At 40.6% G+C, this 24565-nt stretch overlaps 1 protein-coding gene across 5 annotated transcripts in view; it reads right to left on the reverse strand.

Moving 5' to 3' along the window:
- LOC148330133 (VPS10 domain-containing receptor SorCS1-like) overlaps positions 1-24565 on the reverse strand; it is a 93039-nt gene that overhangs the window by 21253 nt on the left and 47221 nt on the right. For all 5 annotated transcript variants that reach the window (XM_088304830.1, XM_088304828.1, XM_088304831.1 and 2 more), the window contains 7 exons: positions 13255-13322; positions 11978-12077; positions 11571-11729; positions 6308-6381; positions 1791-1855; positions 1217-1335; positions 818-907 (listed from right to left, as the gene is read on the reverse strand). In XM_088304830.1, coding sequence (XP_088160956.1) covers positions 818-907; positions 1217-1335; positions 1791-1855; positions 6308-6381; positions 11571-11729; positions 11978-12077; positions 13255-13313 — 666 coding nt within the window. In that variant the 5' untranslated portion in view covers positions 13314-13322. The remainder of the gene's footprint in view (positions 1-817; positions 908-1216; positions 1336-1790; positions 1856-6307; positions 6382-11570; positions 11730-11977; positions 12078-13254; positions 13323-24565) is intronic.

Here is a 24565-nt window from a genome sequence, read left to right on the forward strand (position 1 = left end):
GATTCTCGTTGATATTATCTACTAATTTATTTATGATATAATTAATTTATTATTATCTAATAAACAAATTACCTCAGTATCTTACATGTGATTCAAAAGAACAATAATCAACATTTAATACAAGGCTCCAGGCTACGTTTTGTTTTTTGTTTTTTTAATTGGGAGCACAGTGGCCCCTGAGATGAAAGTTTAGGGGCAAAAGTAGAAAATTTCGGCGGTTCACATGAATCACAAATTGACTTGGCAAAGAAGTAAATATTCAAATTTACACTAATTTTTGCGATAAAAATGGGAAAGGAGTGTGGAGCAGAAGTTTGTCAGCAACAACCAATCTTGAAGAGACTTAAAAAAAAAAACATTTCGAGCTCACACATGTGCGAGTAGAAGTAAATTGGAGTTGCTTTGTCTCAAACATGGGATAAAAAAAAAATAAATGCCATCTGATTTCATTTGAATTTTACCATTTCGACCGCTTTAGTACTCACTGGCTGGTAAATGAACATGACCCATTTTGTGTGAGTCGGCATGTAAAATCAGTCGAGGTCTTGACACAGAAGTAATCCCGGTTTGAGCTATCGACTCATCTTCCCTCATGTGTATTGTCGCTGCTCGCACTGCTGTTGCTTTCCACACGAGGAAAAACCCCCATCCATGTTGAGAATCGTAACCAGAAGACAAGAAACCTCAAAGGATTGGGCAGATCAAGTCCAAATCCTTTGTAGTCTCGTCTCTGCGAGAGTGCTAACATCAAAGCATCCTGATAAACCGTAAGACCTGAATGGCCCAACACTCCAGACACCGCTTCATGTCATCTTACTTTTGGCAGCGTGTACTTTGGGAGCTTGACCGGGTAGAACGAGTGTCTTCGGTAGGACACGTAATGGACGGACTGGCCTCCTGTTGGCACCTATAAAAAAGGAACACAGGTAATCACATGTGAGCCAAGTGTTGCGAAACTTCCCCATGCGTCTTTAAGTGCGCAACAAGTCACACTGTGCTAAAACTGCCGGTCGATTAGGACATTCCGCATTGTAGCTGGAATGCGCTTTAAAACACAACACTGTGATTTTCCATCTCACGTTCGCCCCTCTCAACGTAATGGCCCCCTTTTCCTTAATGAAGAACACAAGTGTGCATTAAGACGCAATTGAATGCGACGCCTTTTACGGCTTTTAATTGACTTTTAATGAAGCCAGACCTTGTAATAAAAACCCACCTGGATGAAAACGTATTCATCCTGCACCACCAGGGAGTTGGGGATGATAAACCCGGGGAAAGGCTTGCCCTTGTTTCCCTCGGAGCAATTTTGAAGTTTGCAAGTGATGTACTGCGACCCTGTGGGCATAGCCAGACAAGAGAGCTAAAAATACAACAAAGGGGGAAAGACAAAAAAAAAAAACCCAAAAAAAAACAAACAAGCTTGTGTGGGCTGCGACGAAGGTTTTAGCTGCGCTTATGCTGGATTTTGAATATGCAGAATTTTGGCGAGCGAGACTGGCTCTCATGTAGAAAGTGCCGTGAGCTGTCCTCGGTTGTTAACGTCAGCCCAACGAGCTGTCTCCGGAGACACGACATTAACACTCTGGGCTTTAAAGGAGTGCCCTTCTCTCAGCGCAATGGCCGAGCGAGCAAAGAGCCAAGTGGCAGCATGGCCTTTGAAAAATACATTAATAAAGCTAATTCCGAGCAAAGAGCGAACATTTCAGTCAAGGGACTGAGTCGCATATTTAAATGAATTGAAAATGAAGGCCAATGGACACATGAATAGAGATGGTAGCCCAAGTACTGACGTCCATCAGAGACGTTGATCTCCAGGTGGATCATTCCTTGCTCCTTGTCCAAGCCCAACCTGGACCTGAAAGAGACCAACAGAACAAGTTCACACCAACACAGCTCAAGAGTACTTCAACTTAATTCAACAGCAAATTCCAAGTGGTGTGCCGAAACACTACTGAATGGAAAATGAAGCTTCATATTTGCTTCGTGAACCAGTTGTATTTTTTTTTTTTTTTTTACTCCTCTAGATGGACCTCTCTGTTCAACATTGAGCTGAAAGCACAAACTTGCTATTTCTTAAAACCTTTTATTTAAACCAACGGTGCCAGTAAAATATACAACTGGTTCATGAAGCAAATTTGAAGCTTCATGCTACCAGCCTACATACTAATATAAGTAGTAGGTAGTCAAAGCAAGTTAATCACCCCCGACCATCAGAGCACACACGAACATAATGCCTCAAGCGTCCTCCTGTGCCTCCTTCCCCGTAACCCTTTATGAGGAATTCAAAAAGAGCCTGAGCGCTTTCATTACAGGATGCAGCTCATCTCTGAGTCAAGTGAGTGACAAGAAATCCATGAGGGAACTAACGCCAGATGGGGGACAATGCCATACGTGTGACACGGTTACCGCGGCAACCAGGCGCTCTCTTCAAATGGCCATAAAGCCAAAGGTGACAGCTGATCAATTTTCTGAAGCTTCACACCGTTATGCATTGAAAAGAAATTATTGGTCACATGAGAGTAATATGAAAAAAAATCTGATTTAAACTTTAAATATTACACGCATAATTTATACAGAGGGAGTCAGGCATTCAAACCCAGGGTGAAATCTTTCTTTGAAGCCCTGACGCTGGCTTACTTTGAAACACTTTTTAACTAGTAATTATAAGTATTGTACTTTTTAATCATAACTCACGAGTGAAACGCTTATAAACTTGAAATCCTAACCGTGCCTACTTTGAAATCTTAAAACTGTCTTGCTTTAAAAATACGTGTGTATTATTGATGGCCATCTTAAATGCAATAAAAAAAAGAAAATCAGCCCCACAAAAATATTGAAAAAAAAAATTATAAAATGCTGATTAAATTGCCAATAACCATTTTCCACAATAGAAAAGCAGTTGGCTCACCCAAAACAAATTAAAATACAATACAACACAACTTTATTTATATAGCGCATTTCATGACAGCTCGAGCTGCAACAAAGCACTTTACACGTGGTGTAAGATAATTTAGCAGGAAATTAGAACACAAATTAAAACACATAAATAAATATATATAACAGAACACAATGGGCAGCGAGTATAAAATATCCGTAAAAAAAAAGAAAATTGCAAATAGGTCAATCGGAGTATACGGACGTCTGCTGCATTATGCAGTAGGTAAAGCCAGGATCATTTTAAACTAATAAGATTGAATGGGTGTACCTAATGTAGTGTCCAGAGTCTGTTTTTCCGCACTCCTTATATGAATCATGCATTCGGTGGCTGTAATAATAATGCCTCATTGTATTATGGCTCACGCGTAAATAATAATCTGCCATAGTTAGATAAATAATGTCCCGAACGGCTCTGCAATCCATATTTAGCCGTCATGTTTGATGATTCTCCGCAATAACGAGCATTCTTGTGGGAGCACTAATACAAGCGGCTCGTCTATAAAAGTGACGGACGTGTGACCTGAAGTGTGCTTTATGGACAAGGTGTATTTAGTCACTGCGCAGGGCTTTTAGGTGAGATTTTTCACACCGGCGCTAATGTGCCGACTGACAGCGGTGACCACTTGTTGTATTAATCGCGTCTGTTTTGACACAGCGCCCGGCTTCTTCTCATTTTCCAAAGCGCGCGCGCGAGGACTCTAATATAACAAGCCGGCGTCCTGCCTCCCTCAGCACTCTGTAATTGCTTCCCAGCTCCATCTCTTTTAATGGACTTTCTGTCCAATACTTCATCCTATTCTATCAGCAAACAGCAGCCCCTTTGCTCCGAGATGGAACCTCGGCCATGTTAAACTGCCCGCAGGCCCATAACTAATACACACGTACACACGGGCGCACACACACCGAGTATATGCTAAAAAGTTCTTGTAAATCATCTTTGTTGGGTTCTCTCCATGAGGGTGAAAATGCAAGATGCAGCCATGTAATTCCTTCGAAGGGACTTCAATGTTAAAGGGAATTTATGAGAATGTTCCCGTTGAATTTACCTCCAGAGGGGAAATCAAATGTAACGGAAAAACGAGGCTCTTCATCAAGCTCGACGAGCAACAAATGTTGTGAAAAACCATTTTGGAACCCTGACACTTTTTAAAGCCGTAACTCCTGGCTTGAAACCCAAAACCAGACTTTGAAACCCTAATGCGATTTTAAAACTTTTATTTCAAACAATAACCCTGCCTTGAAACCCTACTTTGAAACCCAAATTCTGGCTTCAAACCCAACTTTTAACCCTATCCTCGACTTTAATCCCAAATTTAAAACTCTAATTTGAAGGCCTAACCCTGATTTGAAACCCTATCTTGATTTGATGCCTTAATTTGAGCTGTATTGAAACCCTAAACTTGCCTCGAAACTCTATTTTGAAACATAAACTCTGGATTAAAAGCAAATATTTCAACCCTAACCTTGACTCAAGACCATAATTTGAAACCCAAACCTTGACTTAAAACCCGACTTTGAAATCAAACTCTGGCATAACACCCAACTTTAAAACCTTAACCTAGATTTGAAACCGTACCCCTGATGGACCCCCTAAGCTTTACTAACCCTAATTTGAAACCCTAAACATGTCTTGAAAACCTCATCTAAAACCCTGTCCTGTCCAATGATTAAAATTCAAACACAGGCTTGAAACTCAAACCTCAAACCCCATTTTCAGTGATGCTTTGTAAACAAGACTCTTAAATTCTCTTATTTTCTTGTCGAGGCCTCAAAGATAACACCAGTGCCTCACCGCAAAGTAAGGCTTTAATACCTTAACCGTTTCCCTCCTTCAATACTTCTCTTCATTCTGCGGTGAGTAGTCGGGGTCAAACAACAGACTGGGGCCATCTGCATTTAACATGCCGCCCGCCGTCTTTGCGCTTAGCCGGGCAGCAAATCCACAAGTCGTCAGCTCTTCCCTTGAGTATTCTCAAAGCAGCAACAATAAAAAGGCGTTTTCTGTGAAACGTTGATCGTGGCTCTTTGAATCCTGCTATTTACACTGATAAAATGCTCCGACGTGTGCAGACAACGCCTCGGTTCACAAATGAATATTCATCAGCTATCAAACCCAAAAAACAGCTTGGGCAGTGAATGGACGTGAATACTCGATATTTCATGAGTTGAATGCCTTCACGCTATCAAATATTAACCTTCATGTGTAAACTAGATGCTTAGTACATTATGCAAAAAAAAAAAAAAAAAGGGAGACATACATAATTTACCAAAACAAGATCTGCCTCCCTAAACTCCTTCTCAGTACCTCCCTTTATCTTTATCGTGGAGGATTTCACACTTTTTCTTAAATGCTATTTAAATTAGTTTGTCTTTTTTGCCGATAAATGACATCAGATTAAAAGATAATCAGCGAGTGGAAGTGATGCTGCAGTCTGAGTCATTGCACGTTTATGGACCACACAGAAAAAAAAGGGGACTTTTGGGGTCCATTTTTTTTTATGTATTCTGCCGGGATCACAAATACTGTTCAAAGTTCGAAAATGTTTATTTTGATGTCCCTCAATCCGAAAACTACATTGGTTTTTCAGAACTGGCTCTAGTTTTTTAGATAGTCTTTATTTTGCTATGCAAGTTATGATAATAATCTCTTTATGCTATAGCTTTGTCTTTTCACACATGTACCAAAAGTATTCTTGAATTTTTTTTTATACATCACAGACAATCTTCTAAATGCAAATCGATCATGTGGAAATCAAGCAAAAATTCTGAAATTCAGGAAATATTAGTAGAAAGCAAATGCAAAAACAGCACAAACTCTACTTTTTAAAGTCAAAGAACATCAATTATTCAATTAATTGTCAAAAAGATGCACACCTCAAAAACTAGAGCCAATTCAAAGAAACGGGTTTCATTTGCAGACTCAACAACCCTAAATTACCCAGAAACCATTAAAATATCTTTGACATTTTAAAAAAAATATGACACCTTACTTGAGCGATGCTAAAATGCCACATAATCAATCATGGCTGACACTATCTACACATTCATCTTCTCTAATGAAGATGAACTGCTGAAATTCTTCTAAATGTCTTCCATCTAGTGGTGAACGGTGGTATTACAACTTCAATTTGATGAGGTGCGTTTGGGCAAGCGTTTTCAAAATGTTGCCCCATCCTGACCTAGACAGTGCCCTCTGTCGGCCGCAATATGTACCTTGTAAAGTGGAACAAAAGGTGTACCCGAAATTAAAGATTTTAGCACCTTTGTTTTTTTGACAGTGTATCATCACTTCCTCTGTACTGCACTGACCAAACAAATCACTTTCAAATTCACATTGTATACATTTGCATGCACCTATTTGTTGGCTCACCAGTAGAATCTGTTGGGGACAACGTTGTCATGCACGAGCTGCCACCTCCTCCCAAATTCCACGGAGACGTACAGCTGGAAAGAAGAAATCCAAAGATCACGTTCAAGTCACGATTACTACAAAATAAATCTGATTTGTTTGAGTCGTCGTATTTAGGAAAGTGCTGTGAGAAGATGAAATATGCCGTTAGTGCAAATTTGACGCCAGAGATGAAATGCTCTGCAGACAGGCGGCGCTTTTTGATATGCAAATCTGCTTCTGTATTTAAAAAAGTCTTCCTACACTGACTCAGCGGCATTCCAGCTTATTAATTGGCAAGAGGGAATACATAATTTTTTAGTCATTGTAAACTTTTTTTTTTTTTTTTTTTGCATCCATGCCGAGCCACAAGATGCCTTTTTCCTGGCTCTACATTTGCACACACGCTGTTCTATTTTTAGGAGCGTTCTTTTTAAATTCCGAGGTCAGCTCTAGTGTAGTGGTACACCAAGCCAGCATTGAATCGATTCCCGCTCATTGTGGTCGCCTATCTCTATATGCGCCTCGCGATTAACTGGTGACCAATCCAGGGTGTTGTCTTCCTTTCGCCCGCAGTCGGCTGGGAGAGCCTCCAATTTCCCAGCGACGCACAAAAGGATAAGCGATAGAAAAACATCTGTTTTTAAATTCCAACCCACACTGTGAGACAGAAAGTCATAGCCGACAGTTGGCACAATAAAGAGAGTCGTGACTCGACATTGTTTATTGTGGTGGTTGCTGTTCTGCTTAAGTCGGTAGGCGCCGGTAATGAGCACAATTATACGTCAAGACTGTCGAATCAAATTAAAAGAGAAACGTTTTAACTAGCAATAAGGTCGAAGACCATGCGCTCATCATGGCTAATCCATTCTGGCCTACCGGATCCGGGTCACGGCACCAATTGAGAAGTTTTGAGGGAATTTATGCTGGTTCTTTTATCGTTAATGCTGGCAGTAAGACAAGGCCAAGTTAGCGGCAGTGTTATTTTCGTCACCAATAACGAAAATATTTTGTTAACGCCCCTTTTTTTTCATGACGATAACGAGACCCTGAACGTGTCTTTTTGATGACGAAAACATGACGTGGCCTACATAAAGGGACGAAATTGTTTGCGGGTGGTCCGTCAGACCTTATTGTACATGTAATCTGTTTTCTCAAAAAATTGCAATGCTGGTTTATCGCACGCCCACCACCGGCACAGCACACCAAGCGCACGTAGTAAGACAGAGGGAGACGCCAGCCAAGCTCCGCCCTCCACATTAGCACACGAATCATTTTGGTGAGAAGCACTTTCCTAAAAGTGAATCAAGCTCAGTAGGCTACATCATTCAGAAAGCCGTTCCAAGTCAAGAAAACATGTTTGATATAGTTTGTACTTCTGGTCCTGTATTAGAACAAGTCTACTAGAAATTTCTGTTGTTAAAACATTTTTATTTTGGCCATTTATGTTGCTTTAAGTGAAATAAAGCCACAAAAGTTGTCAAATAAAATGTTTTGATTCTCAGCTTATTTTGGAGCAATGAGCATTGATTGCACTGTTACCAATTTTATCTGTTTGTAATGCATAATCCTTAGTAGTTGATCAGAAAGTCTTTGCTATTGGGTGGAAACCTTGTATGCCTATTTTTAACTAACACGGACAAAAACCTTGTTGAATTTTCAACTAAATTTACAAAAACTAGACAAAAACCTTTTGGGGGGCGTTTCCGTCGACTAAAACGAGACTTAAACTATCACCTGTAGGAATGACTAAATGTGACATCATTTGAGAAGGATTTTCGTCCAAAAGACTAAGGCTAAGACTAAATCTAGCGACTGGGCCCTTCACATGGTTTGCGCACAGCGCTCGTGTCCTCGTCGCCGGCGAAACCCACAAGCCAGAGGAACCATCTGCCTGTCGGCGGGTCACGGGGGCAACAACCACAGTGACGATTTTCAGAAATACACTGTGAACACCGAGCCTAGAGTTTCTGAGGAATCAAGTTGTTTTTGTAGAAATGAATTTTTGTCATTTGATTGGACTTCACCTACACGCGATACTTGTTCGGTAGAATTGTGTGAAGTTGTCGTCGTGATTTTTTTTTTATCATATAACAGATGAAAGAAAACCCATTGCAGAAAATGATTGCATATTAAATCACAATCGCAATATTGAGGAAGAAAAATCGCAATTAGGGAGATTGTTTTTGAAATTTCCAGCCCAAGCGTGAGGACGGTTAAAAGACCATTTGTAATCAAAGCAACAAATTCATGGATCAAAAAGATTTTGTGATTTTTGCTGTCCAGGTCCTTGTGAGCAAAGTACTGAAACAGTCGGACATAAAAAAAGTTTAGAAAAGGTCATATTTAGTTCACATTTCCAGTCATCCTGAAATTCCACCCCAAAGCTAAAAATCTTTTCAGGGTACGATATGGCATAGCCGCAACCCGCATCGGTCGTGTGCATGCACACTTTTGGAACAGATTTGTCTACGCTTCGGGGAATTCCGCCTGTAAAGGGACCAGCGAATAAATCCGGCTCATTGTTTCACCTCTGATACAGGCAGACATCGTCACGGTTGACCAGTTTTCTGGCAAAGCGGGAATTCAGTTTGCGGTCGTACGACCGGCTCTGTGCTGCCAATCACTCTCCGTTCCCTTAAGTACACTGCACAATGTGACTTGAAAACAACCTAAATACAAAAGTCATTCAGGTGATGAAATATTGACCTGGAAACGGGCTTCATTCAGACAGTGCATAAGCTCTATAGCGCTTTTCCAGTTACAGTTTTCTGCCATGAATTAGTTAATGGCAAAAAAAATAATTTAAAAAAATAAGACGTTGTTGTAAGTGCTCAGAAACAGCAAACTTCATAATGCACGGCATAGTGTACTTTATAAAAGTATACAGTTTTGACAAGATTAGCTAGAATGTGAAGAAGTAAACAATTTTTGCATCCACTTCTGGTGTGCACATCTTGGCCACCTGGGGGCAGTATAATATAGACGGGATACAGGATGAGTAAGCCGCCATAATATCAGTCATTCTTAACAGAGGATAAATAATATATGCCTGTAATTATAGTTATATTATCTGTCTAATGCCGTTAGCCCGTCTATGGCTTTTGGCATTGTTTGTTAGCATTATGCTAAACCGACTTCACAAGGGCAAATTAAAAAAACAAAAAACAATCTACACTTTTTCAACTACTGTGGGTAGATTCTGTCTCATGCCAATGACACACAGCTCAGCTCACACTCTTCTACTACGGTGATAACGGGGTCAAATTTTCAATAAAAAGTCGCCCAACAAGAGCAAATAATGATTCCTCGCTCATTTAAAAGAGATGCTAAGCAAACTGAACATATGCGTGGTAAATTATGGGTCTGACACTTTCCATATGGTTACATCATCATTATGACGCTAAAGGGATAAATCTAATTGGTTCATTTGCCATGCGGCTCAGATCAAGGTCAGACGACTTTCTGGCTAAAAACTAAAGCAAACCAAAGGGAGTGTGAAAGCACCCGTTTAACTATTCAGACAGTTTGCCTGTTAGCGCCAAAAGACTCTTACGAGGATTCACATCATTTTTGTCTCATCTCAGCACTTGCAACTTTTAAAAGACAAGACAAGACAATCGATAAATGGAAAATGAAACCAATCCAAGAGTAATCGCGCCGCGGGAGTGATGAAAGAAACGCTGAAATTGGGCTTTACAAAGACATACGGGATGACCGCGGGGCAAACTTGTCGACTGCATCTTTATTGGGGCGGTGGATGGTTTGTCTATGAGGCTTTCATCTCCTCACCGCACCATTTATCTCACTTCTCACACCTCGCCTGCTTGGCTCTCTCAATATCAAGTCCCGCAATAGCCGGCTGGGGGGCCGCGGTTTGATGTGTGCAGCGTTGAGCGAAGCAGACAGCGGGCTTCTCGCCAACTAATGAAGGCTGCGCACACGTGTATTTGTGCGTGCGCGCGCATCAATATCGCATAACGTCATTTGCAAGGTCACAGGATGCTAACCCCACCCTCATTTATTTGGTCTGTGATGTCACCAGCGGTTACTTTTTAGCACGGGGACCTGATTTGAGATTAACGTTGCGATCTATGGACACAAAGCGAATGTGACGTGATGTGAAAATATGAGAACACGCGTTGGAAATGCGCGCACTGGCGCATGCTAACGGCTTTCGCGCGGTTAAATTTAAATGGAAATATTGCAGAATTGACGTTTTAATGGCTTGTTTACAAATACACGGGTCTCGGGGGGTGCCTGACGACCCATCAAGTGGGGAATGGAACAAACCAAGTGCAGTGAACTCCCGAATATTCGCGGTATGGCATTAAAAAATACGCCTAGTCACATTTTTTTTCTGAACTTTTCGCTGAAAGCAATACATGCTTCATGTCGTGATTTGTTAATGACTTTTGGATTATTATTCTTGGGCTCCATCACCGTCAGGAATTACAGTTCATTTTTCAGAAAATGTCTCTTTGCGCTCGCCGGTGGATGACGTTGTGTCTTTAATAGTACGTCTGAAAGGCGAACACAAAGCAAAGGCAAAATGAAAGGCAGTGGGCAGAACACATGTAAACATCTTTTCGAGTGCCCAAAACAAAAATTACCAAGAGTCTTTTGTATTGTGCAATGTTGAGGCAAAATGCTGTCAAAATTGATTCGGAGCCAGTCACAAGAAGGAGTCATGCCATTACGCCAACGCCAAAACTCCTTTCAACTCTATTTTTCTGTGGGTCATTTCAGCGCACTGTGAAAATTAGCGCTGGCCTCTGTCAGAGCAGTTTTTTAAGTGCAAGACCCCATTTTAAAAATAATGTTCCTCAGGATGGGCGGCACATAGTGGTACGGTTGTGTTAAATGAAATATAAATTATGAGTGCTGTTATCGTGGATGTCTGAATGTATTGCTGCATTGTTTGCGTTTTAAAAAAAAATAAAAATACAACTTTCGTAGACAGCGTGAAGCCTCATTTTATAGAATTATTCACCAAAGTGATGCTTATTGTGAAGTGAATTTGGTAGAATTCACAAGTCGTGCCACTCGTATCTCAAGGCATCGCCGTCTCAATGCTGTCCTCATAAGACACGCAATGAAAAATCTGGCTCAAGTGAAGTCTCATGTGGAACTAACAAGCGCACGATCAGCATCACCTTTTGCTCCCATCCAGCGCTTGTGTTAACGCGGCTTTTTTTTTTTTTTTCCCCCTGCTATTTTGACATTTGACAGCTTTGGGTGTTACCTTTTGGTCGTGGCTGTAAGCCAAGATCCAGTCCTCCTGCTCGGGGTGGAAAAGAAGACTGAGGATATCAAAGGCTAAGCTGTGTTTCTGATAGGACGCCCCCTCGTCAAGGCTAATGAGCAGGCTGCTCTCCACCTCCGGGTCGGTCAGTAGCATGATCTGAAATGAGAGGAGAAAGGAGACGGCGGGGATCAGCGGCCCAACCTGACAGCTACCGTGCTGCAGGGCTCGGCTGTGCTCACAAAGTGTGCTGTTCTCACTCGCGCACATACGCGCTCGTGCCGCAGCCTCCCGCGGGGCGGTTTTGCAGTGAAAATGATAGCAACTCGCATGCAGTGATGATGAGCACTGACAGGCTTTTTTTTCCTTTTTTTTTTTTCTATCTTCACAAGAGTGGCAAAACTTACCTTGCGTTTGTTGTTGGGACTGACGTACAAGTAGCTCAGGATGGTCTTAGGCCCCGCTTTCTCATTAAGTTTCTCGTACGTGCTGCCGTAATCGGTGGATCTAAAATTCAATTAAGAGGATACGGTGAAGGGGAGGGAGCGGAGCAACACCTAGCGGTTCGGATGCTGATGCTATCATTAAGCGTGTCAGGCAGGCGGAAAATTGCAACAGCAGAATTCGGCAAGCAATTTGCTAGATGAATGGATATTTCTCTAATTATCAAAATAAACAAGAATATCCCGTGTAGCATGCATAGTGAGGGTATGAGTTCGCATTATTATTACGATTATTATTATTATTATTACTGTTGATGCTTGGGGGACACATTTTTGTACCTGATTTAATAAATAGTGGTTAGTGTCTGCTTCACAACAGAGACGTCTAAAGTTCGAATCTTGGCTTCTACTGGAGTACTCCGGTGGAGCTATGTTGTGGCCACGGTTGGCCACACCCACATCTAGAGGGAGCTTGTGATACCAGTGACGTAACCACATTTTCACATGAATGCAGTATTTGAGCGCCCGATACTCCACTACAATACATAACTATTAATTGCATATTTAAATAAAAACTTTACAATTGCTCTGTATGAAAACTAAAATAATCTGTCTACGGTAAAGTGAAGTAATTTGTTCTTGGGTCAATGTGGAACAAATTCATTACATTCCCACCATACCAAACAACCCGCGTGTCCGAGAAGTCATTGTTTATCATACAGTCCGCAGTCATGATTTCATGGAATGAAAAACACATGTGTACTAATCTTGCCAAGTGCCTTTTGGATATGATTTGAATTTTTGATCACTCTGATTGGCTGTTAGCTAGCAAATCAGTGCATGAGAAAATAAATAAGAGAACCTTTTTAATTAGTTTTTTTCTGACCAATATTCCATATATTAAAAAGAAAAACTAAAATAAATCCTAAAACTAATTTTAAAAAATAAATGAAAAATAATTGCAAATAATAATAAAACAAAATAAAATAATTAAAAAAAAAATCAAACTAATGGCCAAAGGCTAACAAAAATTTTAGAAAAAAGAAAAATCAAAACAAACGAACAAATTTACTCTAAAAATGAATTAATACGTAATCAATAACTAGTACACTACAAGTCATCATTAAATAAAATCTAAAACCACAACCCCGATCTGCGGGTACCATGAGCATGCTATTTGACCCCATTTGGGTTACTCTTAACCCAGAAGTTGTCAGAGTGTCTGTTTGTGAGGATCTTACCTCCACAAAGAACTCTCCGTCACTCTGCCCGAGCTGAAGTCGTAATATTTGGTCAACATGAGGATAACCTAGGAAAGACAGCACACATATTACACTTGAGTTGATTTCCTCTTTGAATCTCCTTAAATCTGAATATACAGGCTTCAAAGTCATATATTCATGTTGTCACTGCAACAACGCCATCATTCAAATGGCAACAGACCATGAGCCTCGTAAATATCAGGGACATCTTTTCTAGTAGAGCATCATAAAATCTGTCACGGAATGCACAAGCCTTTACTTTATAGGCATGTAAAGCTGTCCATTTCCTTGTTCATTACTCGAGGCATTAATGTGTAAAAAATTGCAAAACAGCAGACATTTCTTTGTCTGCATGGGAGGAGAAAGAGGCTAAAAGTCCGTGACTTGAGAAGAGTTGGTTTCTCCTACGTGAGTCGTTAGCAAGCCCGGAAAGTAACACAGAGGCAGTGCGTCAACGAGCTGCCCTTCACCTTTTCGTACAAATTAACGTCTCGAGCGGGAATGCGTCTTGCACGGAGCAATCATAAAATCTGCTGATGGCATCGTTCTCCTGGGTTAGCTTTCATTGTGCCTCCTCCTTTTTTTTTTTTTTTTTTTTTGTATTCCTATTTTCTGATTAGCAAGTGTTATGACTGTTTGGAGGGCGGGTGATGTCCCACTTGAGACCAATGACTCATTGTGTTAAGAAACAAGCTGCTTACTCTTTTTATTTACTTAACCAAGCTCAACTTTTACAGAATCATTTCTGGAACACACACTTGACGCCATATATGTATATATGTATATCTCAAGCAATACATTTTTACTCGCTTCTGTTTTTGCACTTTATTTACATATTTATGGGAATATATTTTATTTTAGGTATTGGACTTGTGGTGGCACTTACTCGTTTTATTTGTTGCACGACAAAATTTGTCACTCAGTTGTTTTTTAAATTTAAAAAAAAAGAAAGGATTTGAAAAGCCATTAATTGGATCCAGCCACCCAAGAAAAAAAAAAAAACATCATTTTAAAATGGTGACGAAGAAAAATAGCATTGTAGTGCATGTAGTGTTGTGCGCCGCTACGAGGCGTGACCAAGTGGATGACATCTGGAATATGATATATGCTCATCTTCATGCGAATTATGTTTCTTTATTAAAACACTACATACATTTTTTGGGGTTCAATAAAAAGGGACAACCTTTCCATAATGTCATATTTGTTATCTATAATGAAGGAAAACCAATTTTCACAACCTTTGCTTGAATTGCCCACCTTAAAATGTTCTCGAAAAACGTTGCCTTGAAATTTTGCGTTCACCAAACATTTTTTACAGGTTAGTTTTTACGAGTGATGGGGAAATGAAGCTTCAAATTTGCTTCAGGAACGAGCTGTCGTGTTTTTTGACTCCACGAGATGGCACGGTCGGTTCATCATTGGGGTGAAAAGTACAATATCTTTTCATTTCTCACACCCCTTTATTTAAACCAACAGTTCCATCAAGAAAAGTCAAAAACATTCAACAACTGCTTCATGAAGCAAGTTTGAAGCTTCATTTCCCCATCACTAGTTTTTACCCCCGATTGGATCAATATCAAAACCCAGCATCCTGGGTCAAATCAATCCAATACGCTATGTAGAAATTTTGGACCCTGTACTGGGTTAGCAAGCTCACTCACTGCTCATTACTTTTAAGCCAGCAGTTTTAAGAACGTATAACTCTGTGAAAGACTTATTTACATCACTAAAGCACAAGCTCAAGATATGGCTAGATTTCAAGCTTTTCAACTAAAGCCTGGAGCCGTTTCCAAGCTTGGAGTGACACTTCAAAAACAGTCGGAACCCAGTTCCAATAAAATGCCCTTTACATCCTCCCAGTGTTGCTCCCTGATGGACAAGTCACACTCATTGAAAAAAAAGTCACGCGCGAGGACGAATCGTTCGAACACCACCCCCAGCGTGCCAGTTATTTTTCTGCATTTATTTGGGCCCAATCCAGCCAAATGTCACTCGCGTGCGTCATATGCGGAAACTTTCCCGAGGTGGGGTGGGGGGGGGGATCTGAAACACATCAATGTATTGATGCATTATTCACTTTGTAGATGTTTGTGAGGGAAGCAGGTGTTTGAAGCCACTCGACACACACAACAACATGAAATCACAAAACAGACATGGCACTGAATTCAAACCCCATGTCTTATTTATAAGCGCATCTTTCCCCGTTGCCTTGCAACAAAGGTGTCATATTGTCATGTGGGCGACCCCGTTACAGCGCCACCCATTCAAGGGCGGTATCATCAACATATCCGCTGGATTACCCAACATCCAAGAGCAAGCAAATACATTCTACGCTCTCTAATCCTTTGTAAAGCTTAAACCTTGGAGGTAAAATGGACTGGGACGACTGCAGTCATTATACTGGAATGAATAGCGGCTTAATGGAGGTTTAAAGGGATTAGGCTGGAGAGATGACTAGCGTCAAATGAAGGTGTTGCACGGCGAGAAGAATGAGCGACGTATACGGTTATCAATAAAGCATACGGTGTGGGTGTTTTGTTGGGGAAGAGGGGGTGTACCGGTGCGCTGTGGGGGTCTCGCTTCTATTAGTCAAGTATGAACACCTGTGACAAATGAAAGCAGAGATGGTGAACACATTAAAATTCATTACAACTCCCAGTAAGCTGCTGATCCGCTCTGATCAGCCACAGGAATGAAGTTGGCTCATCAATAAAAATGTCATCGCGTTTGGCAAGTGAAATTAAACAGATGGATGATTCCATGAAAGTAATCAGAACGGGCATTGATGACGGGAATATTAATAAATAAGACAAATAATGATCGGAGCATTGCGTGACGGGGTATGAGCGCTACAGCTGCTTCCACTCTCATCTGGGCACATCGGCTAACTCGGCTCAATATACCGGAACCGCCACTATCTTTTAGTCGAAGGAGAAATGTCTCAAACTAGAAGCTGTGTCATTAAATGAGAAAACAGCAATACACAAATTAATTTTACTCATCATTAACTGCTTACGTGCCATTGCCGTCGAAAAACAGATGCGTGTACATATCCCACTAGTGGTCCACAAATGACTCACTGGTCAAGTACAGTTCCGTTGTATTTAAAATTTTACGTTCAATACATAACGTGTCCATGTGTGACAACCCCACCCGACAGAAAGGTGCACCGTGGTCAGCTGTGTGCTTTTAAAAATATATTTACGATGATGATAATAAGAAGAATTCATATGTTACTACAAAGATTCCACCAGAATCTGCCTGCCTGCGCCTCCCATCAAATACATTAAAATCGTATGTCATCACTTGCACCAAGACTTAGACCTGTCTTTATTTACTTTATTATTTATTTGACTTAATTACTTATTTTTATACAACCTCCGTCTCATTTTTGATAGATATTTCTGCCTTCTACGCGCCTGTATTTCATTATAGTGATACTTAGACAGATTTAAATATTTATTTATTTTACAGGTTGGTACTTGGAATTAAAGGTTTGAAAAGCACAGCTATTACTGTGGCTCTTGTCCTTTACCTCAAGAAAAACAATTTTGCAAGATCCAACTATAAAATCGCAGATGATATTGACAAAATGCAAAATGCTGGAATATCACTTTTCAAGCCTGGACAGACTTTGATAAGATCAATCCTTTATTGACCTCTGGTTAATGCACACCATCTTAGTTTAATTAAATTTTTGGCACTTTAAAGTTTTGATGCGATTATATGATTAAACAAAGTGATTACCGGAACACTTTAAGCGCCAAAACAGTACATCATAACATCATCCTTCGGTGTAATGGGCAGACATATCAACCCGTAGGACGTTAACAATGCAGTAAATGCCATTTTAAAGGATGTGCACATCAATGATACTCCGGGGACGACATTGTCGAGTCGAATGAGACTCGAATCAAATGATCACATTCAAGGGCATAAAATTGCACGAGCTCACAATGAAAGTACAGTCTAATATTTAAAGCCTTGAAAATGAACACCCACACTGCAACACACCTTCTAATGCAGTTGAATACCACCTGAGTGGAACATTGAAGACTTTTATCTACTTCTTTTTTCAACATCCACTCATTAGAAAAGGGTGATATTTTCAATGTGGTGTTGGTGAACGCAAACTCTTTTGATCTCAAGCACTGTGTTGCTCTTTTCTTTTTTTTTTTTTGTCAGCAGGTCAGTGCAAGCGTGAATTATGAAGCCACTTCACAATGTCGCAATGTAGAAAATAAACTATTGATATGGCAATAAAAAGCTGATGCAGGGAGCGGCCTCACCGTGACTCGCAAAATGCAAATAGGTTTCATCATCAAGTTGTAAATTAGAATTAACAGTAAGACACTTTTATTGATATTTTTATATGCAATATATCTTCTACATTGGACCCATACACCGTTGATGTGTTTTGTTATATATGCTTGTTTTAGCACTTAAAAAAAAAACACAATAAAATACCAGTCAATAATGTTGTACTTGATTAAACCTTTAAGAATTGTAAAAATGTCTCTATATGCTAACGTTAGCATAATAATGGAATTTTCTATTATATGTTAGCATTAAGCTAGCGGACCATTTTTCAGTTTGAAATACAACTGGTGTAATTGTCGTTGAGGAATTGTTCACTATTTGTCAAACAGCTACTTGTGAAGTGAGCAGATCGCTTGGAAGAAGAGCTGCACATTACAACGCAAGCCGTGTTGATATACACTCGCCCTCCAGCAGGAGGGCTTTTGTTCAATTTTTGCTGAAAACATTTGGGTTGGATTTCATTGTTTTATTCCTAGTAACCAAAATGCATGCTCATGCTACAATATCACATTGTCAAATTGAATTTGATCAATACATTTTTGTGCCGTACTCTATAGGCTTTAAATTTGGGGATTAATTTGATTCAATCTTAACTTTCCATTTATTCCCCAAATGAGCACTTGTTTTGCCAGTGAGTTTTCGGTTATTTTGCTGCAGGGTGGTTTCATCATTCTTCAAATTGGCAACCGAAATGTTTCTGTAGACTTCTGGCTTCTTTTAGTTGGTGTCAAACCCACGTGTTTTTTTTTTCTTTTTTAAAGTCTCCAACAAAAGTAAATGAATTGGCCTCACTGTTCCAATAATTGTGAAGGGGAGTGTATCACAAACCACACACAGTGGGTTGCACACAAACAGGATAATAAGCAGCAATACAAGAAGTCCACGCTACTACAGCTGCTTGTGGCTGATAGTCTGGCTTCAGTGGGCGAGCGAAGTGAGGGCAGCATCCCCCAACGCAAACATGCTCGAGAAGTCATCCGCAACAGTTTGCTTCTCGACTCTAAATGAGGACCTCGGTGAGTTGATGAAGCAACCTGCTGAGTGCGGAGACTTTATCCTGCTCGAGGGAGGGTTGATCAGTTCAGGCCAGATTAGACAGCCAAACTGGAGCGCGCTGCCCACTGTGCATACTAAAAACATGCTTGCAAAGTCAGCTGGATGGAAATTACTGTATGCAAAATTGGTTGCATCTGGATCTTGGAGAGAGCGGATTTCGTTAAGGCGCTGATTAACTTCATTAGCACAGCGTGACGAAAGACTTTTGTTTTCGTTTTCAGGACCTGGCTGGTCCACCTATATAGCAGAGATGAAAAATCGACTATTCCCTGGAAGAATGCACGTTCAAAATTTTTAAAAGTCAGCGTTCAGCATAAATGATTCGAACTTTTCAGTTTTCAATATATACTTGCTTTAATGGCTGTAATTACATGGCGACCATGTTCACAAACAGCTACTCGATGTTCGGTGGACCCGATGCGCCGGTGCCATTATTGTTGACGATAACTGATTCCAGATTAGTGCGGCAAGAGAGGTTTGAAAATCATTATTTACTCACTACAAGGAATATATCTTTGCTCATCTACCTTTGTCAGCTAAATAAAGTGAAACACAGACCATTTAAATTATTTTCCAGCAGATGTCAGAAGGTACAAATAACCTGTGTATTCATCTACTGATTAATTGACGATTGTCGATTATCTTAAAAATTGGCAGAATTTATTTATATTATTTTTTACACATTAACACATAACACATAAAATGCTGGTTTTTCTATCTGTTGTAATGTTTTACATAACAAAGGACAAAGTTTTGTTTGTATTTATTGGGAACCAAAAAGGAACATGTTTCATTCTTAACATTTTTTTTAAATTATTCATCCGATTAATCGGTTATCCAGATTTTTTTTCTGCCAAATATCGTAATTGGCCTTAAAATCAAAACCATATTGGTGGGGCCCTAAATATTACTGCAGCTCACTGAGCCGGTAATTAAACTCTTTGTTGTGTGTGTGTGTCCGTCTATGTTACCTGCCTGTACATAGCCAAGGCACGCACACCAGAAGGAGCAGCACAATGTCCAAAGAATTAATGAAAAAAAAAAATGTGTAATTGTTTGAAATTCAAATGAATTATTTCTTTCCTGCAAGTACAATATTGCATAAGACTATTTGTGTGGTTACCAACATTTTCGTTGTTTTTGGGTTTGAACGCATTTCAATGAGGACATGTTTACAATTACACTTGTATCTTAAGGCACCACTGTGCCTTGGCTCAATACATTTTGGTGATCACTGAACTGTAGAATATTATTCAAATCAGTCACAAACCAAAAACACAAGTTTGCTTCAGACAGAGGAGAGTGTAGCGGTGCAGCACAAAGATGATCCCTCGTTGGCGTGGAAGCGGGAGACCCCTTGACGGGAACACTACTTGCCAATAAACAACACACCCTGCAGGACGGCGAGGCGCTCGGTGGCTTTGCCGAGGAGAACTAGGCCGACCGCTGTTTCCCGAAACTGCCCTTTTATTTAATACAAAGCAGATACTCGTCAAGAAAAGCGCATCTTTTATTCTCCCGTTGTCCTTGCCGCAGTGGAGGAGTTGAATTACCTGCCTTTGTGAAGTCAATGAATGCACTTGTTCCTTTTGGTGTCTTTGATGCTAAACCCTGCTGGGACCCCCTACAAGCCTGTCCGTCACAAAGACACGTGCGGGCCCGTCGGCACCGCGCGCGAGCAACATATGCACGAGCTTTTACTCGAATCTGCTTACAGTGGAGAAGGTGGGAAGCATAAAATAGTTAGATGATTAAGAATTAACTGGGGGAACCTATGGATCATCTCCCCCTTAAGGCACTTGGAGATAAACGGGCTTTGCCTGGTTATGTTGCAGCGCTGCTTTTGCCATGCTGGGATATTTCAATTAATCGGCTAATGAGATTAAAAAAAATGACACAGCTTTTTTTTTTTTTTTGCAAGCACATTTCCGTACAATATCACTGCAAAGATTCTTCTTGGCACACTGCAAAGACATTTTTATTAGCCCCTTGCACTTTATTGTGCTTTAAATCTACTTAACAGTGCATATGTTTAGCACTAATCATATTCCGTGTGTAGTATTTTTCTTTGTCTGAGGCGCAGAGCCGCCTGTATAACATTGTCACTGTATCTATAAAGCTTTATGCGCATTGCTGTCTCAGGCAGGAGCTGCAAAGGGAGCAGAAATAACTTAAGGCACAGCGGCTTCATTTCAAGGCTTGGCGTCTACTTTACATACCGTTACATTCCCGCTGAATTTGTTTGCTTAAAATTCAATCTGGTTTTGCACATCATTTGCATGTGATTATTATTATTTGGCTGTACTTTTGCCAGTCAACCAAAAAATGGTAGCCAACTATTGTAATGAGAAAAAAGAAAGTGCAGCAAATCAATGCTGTAAAAATGAGTAAGTTGGCAATAGTGGTTTGAAGTAGCCAGTTTGAGGTCACTTTAGCCATTGAGTGAGTGAGTGACACCTCACAAGCATCAGCAAGATGGAGGGATGGTTTAACGATGATGACGCGACAGATTTTCAATGATTCGTGGCAATTGTGTTGTCTTGTGCTAGAGTTGAAACCAGCAACACGTGATGTTCAGAAATTCTCTAATTTGAAAAATCAAAAAGCCTACAAGTAAGGTGTTGTTTTTTCCGGTTGTTATCAATGGCCAATTTCGCATTTTTTTTTTTACAAGTCAGCTAACAATACAATCCAATCCAACTTTATTTATATAGCACATTTTACAACAGCTGGAGCTGTAACAAAACACTTCCCATGTGGTGTAATATAAATGAGCAGGAAATTAGAACACAAATTAAAACAGATATACAATTGATAGCAAAATTTCAACGCCGTGACACGAGGCGCTAGCAACCAAGCTAGCTGTAGCTCATGAGCTAACAAGCTCTTGGGGCTCCTCCTAGATGGGGATCTCTTCTGCGTCAACACCCTCTCGCTTTTTCACGACAAAGAATTTTTCTGTAGATTATGGTGTTGGACATTTTTGGGGCATAGGCACAGCTAGCTAGCTAACTCCACACTGTCATGGAAGAACCGGCCAAATGACAAAAAGTATTTAACATGTAACCGCGCCAGACAATAGTGCAGGAGGGGCAACTCATGCCACGCGTTGTACCGCCACAATTCAGTATGACATAGTTCTTTCTGTTCACATTTTCAGCAATTATATTGAAACATGTCGAATCGATTTCGGTGAAATCAACTTGAGAAGGCTTCACAACAATACGCAATGCTTCACTGCAAAACTGCAGCAGAATCCTCTCCCTCCCCTTGCAAAGTGTCACTCTCCTCCATGTCAGCCCTCATTACCGTCTAAGCTGGCTTCCCAACATGATGTAAGACTAAAGTTCATGCGCTGCCATACATCATCCAGCCCAGCTGATTGCTTTTCGACATCCTCTCAAGCATGTTCTTGAAGAGTCAAATGTTCGCTACGTGCGGAGGGTTCAGCATTGAGGTAAACGGCTGCACGACATTTGCATCCGCTCGGAAACTTCCCTTCCGCTGACCATTTCAATGATCATTCATCCCCCGTCGGACAGTAGCTGTTAACTTTGTTGCTGAGCCACATGAATTGATCGCTTGACATTTGGCCTCTGACTGATTTCAAGTCGAGAGATGATGCGTTTTGGAGGTCTTCACGCATTCACTCCATAGAAGGTGCGAAGAGCTCGTAAAAGTTTGACTCTAAAAGGCCTGCTTTGTGTTGAAATGTTCAACTATTACACCACATCAAAAAAATACAACAACAAAAATTAGAAACAGCTACTCTGACTAATCTAAAAGGAATAAATAAATATTCCAAAAATACAGTTTACGTTCGGGACTCACAAATGCAACGACAAAAAATGTGAATTCCAAAGTGTCGGCGTAATTTTTGTACCTTTAAGAGGCGGGGCCTGGTGGGGTAGCGTGTGACGTCAGTGAGTCAGCTTGCGAGTGTCTGGGCGTGAGCTGCGGTTTAAAGCAGCTCATTGGTGGGTGTCCTCTGAGGGTATTTGTGTGTTTTATTGCATTACAGTCATGTAATAAAATCCTAAGAAAAAAGATCGCTTGAAGAGAAGGCAAAACACTGGTGTCGTAGGAGCACAGTATGTGCAAGGAACTACATCCTATTTTGAGAAAAGTGAGTGACACTGTTGGGATTAAATTATTTGTAGTGACTAAATCATAAAGGTGGTGGCACAAGAGAATCCTCGATCATAACGCAATGTAAAATCCCCTTGCGGGAGTAAAAAGGATACATTTTTTTGGGGCAATTTTCCAGCTTTGATAATGATAAACAAATTGACTGTCATGCCGAACTTCACTGGTGGGATTGATCTAAAAGGCATTCAAAAAAATAGCTAGTTGGCACTAAAAAGAAAAGCTTAGGATGCTCAGACTCGTTAGTGTTCCACTTTGTGACGCTCTATCCGTCACGTAACAAGATGTCAAGCCGCGATGAGATGAAGCTGGCAAGATTGGTTAAAAACAGACCCTTTCAAATTCAGCACAGTAATTGAGGAGCAGAACCGGTCCTGAATGTGTAAGGCTGAGAGATGAAGGCAGCTTATTAAAATCTGGTCAGAGGTTCCTCTAGGGCTGCTTGGGGCAGGAAAAAAGTTTTTTTTTTTTTTTTGTTTTTTTTTAAACCCTCATGATAAGCAAGCCAAAAGATGGATAAACGCATCAAACTATGCCGACATGAAAGTTTTTAAGAAGCCACAAGCTTTTGAGATCAGCTCCATATTGAGATAGATGAGAATCGCCCTTTTGGCAAGAAAAGCAATGAAACGCGCTGCTGCTGGTAAATCATTTAAGCTTTAAGCCTTGTTAGAGCCCCGCCCACTCCACATTCCCCCTACCCCTGAACCGCCACCATTAAACTTCCATTTCGCTCCTGAATAAAGAAAACACTCAAGCTCCTCTTCTCAGTGTTCTGCGTGCTCACTTGCGAAACCTTGAAGCATGTTGTTTGATTAGTGCAGCGACTATGAACACATCGTGTGCAACTAAATGGAAACATTGGATGCGTTACTCCGACCGAGAAACCAGATAGATGTGCACACGCCGCGCTACCTTGAAATGATGAGGAAAATTAAAAATCAAGAGCGATGATCCCTTCAGCGAGGTGAAAATTGCACTTGCACACACAGATAGCATTTTAATACACAGTCGACAAAGCTAGCACGGTTGCAATCTCCCGGTTACTGCACACTCTAATGAGATCCAATACAAGAGTTGTATCAAACATTCACTTTTGTGAGTCTATTGAATAACATTACTTTCAAGAAACCGAGTTTTTGCTATAGGCTGTTTATTTTAATGATGAGATGCCATCTCTGCTCTGTGAGAACAACTTTTTACGGGAGTTTAGTAGGGGAGCTTCTCTGTCAATTAAGCTGCATCGAAAGCCAGTGGACTTAAGTAAATCTAAATTCAGACTTACCTATACAGTTAAACCCCCCCCCCCGATGTGAGAGTTACATTCCAGACCACAGGTAAGGTGGTTTAACTCGTTCACTAACAGCCGAGTAAAAAAAAAATAAATAAATGGATCTTTGACGTCTTTAGCCGTCAATGGTAGTGAATGATTAAGGATTTAAAGACAACAGAATCTTAAAATGAGCAGCAATTTTGACCAAATGGAGAAGCTTGAGGGAGTACTGGCTGACTCCAAAATGGGAGTTGGGAGTTTGGGGGCCATTGTGCTGGTGGCAATGGCAAGTGGCGATGACGTGCAAACGGTGCCAATGCCAGTTTTTCATGCACAAAAACATTTTGTAGATTTGGGGGGAAAATGTGGTGCCCCTCATGGGCGATGGGTGTGTCATCTGCATTATGGGAGCCCTGTTGTGCCTTAAATATTTTTAATTCATGTCAGTACATTTACTAAGGTGAGGCAAGGCATCTTTATTTATAGTATATGGCT

Source organism: Idiotropiscis lumnitzeri, chromosome 9 (assembly GCF_059441095.1).
Source record: "Idiotropiscis lumnitzeri isolate Australia: NSW breed Sydney's pygmy pipehorse chromosome 9, RoL_Ilum_1.0, whole genome shotgun sequence".
Taxonomy (NCBI): Eukaryota; Metazoa; Chordata; class Actinopteri; order Syngnathiformes; family Syngnathidae; genus Idiotropiscis; species Idiotropiscis lumnitzeri.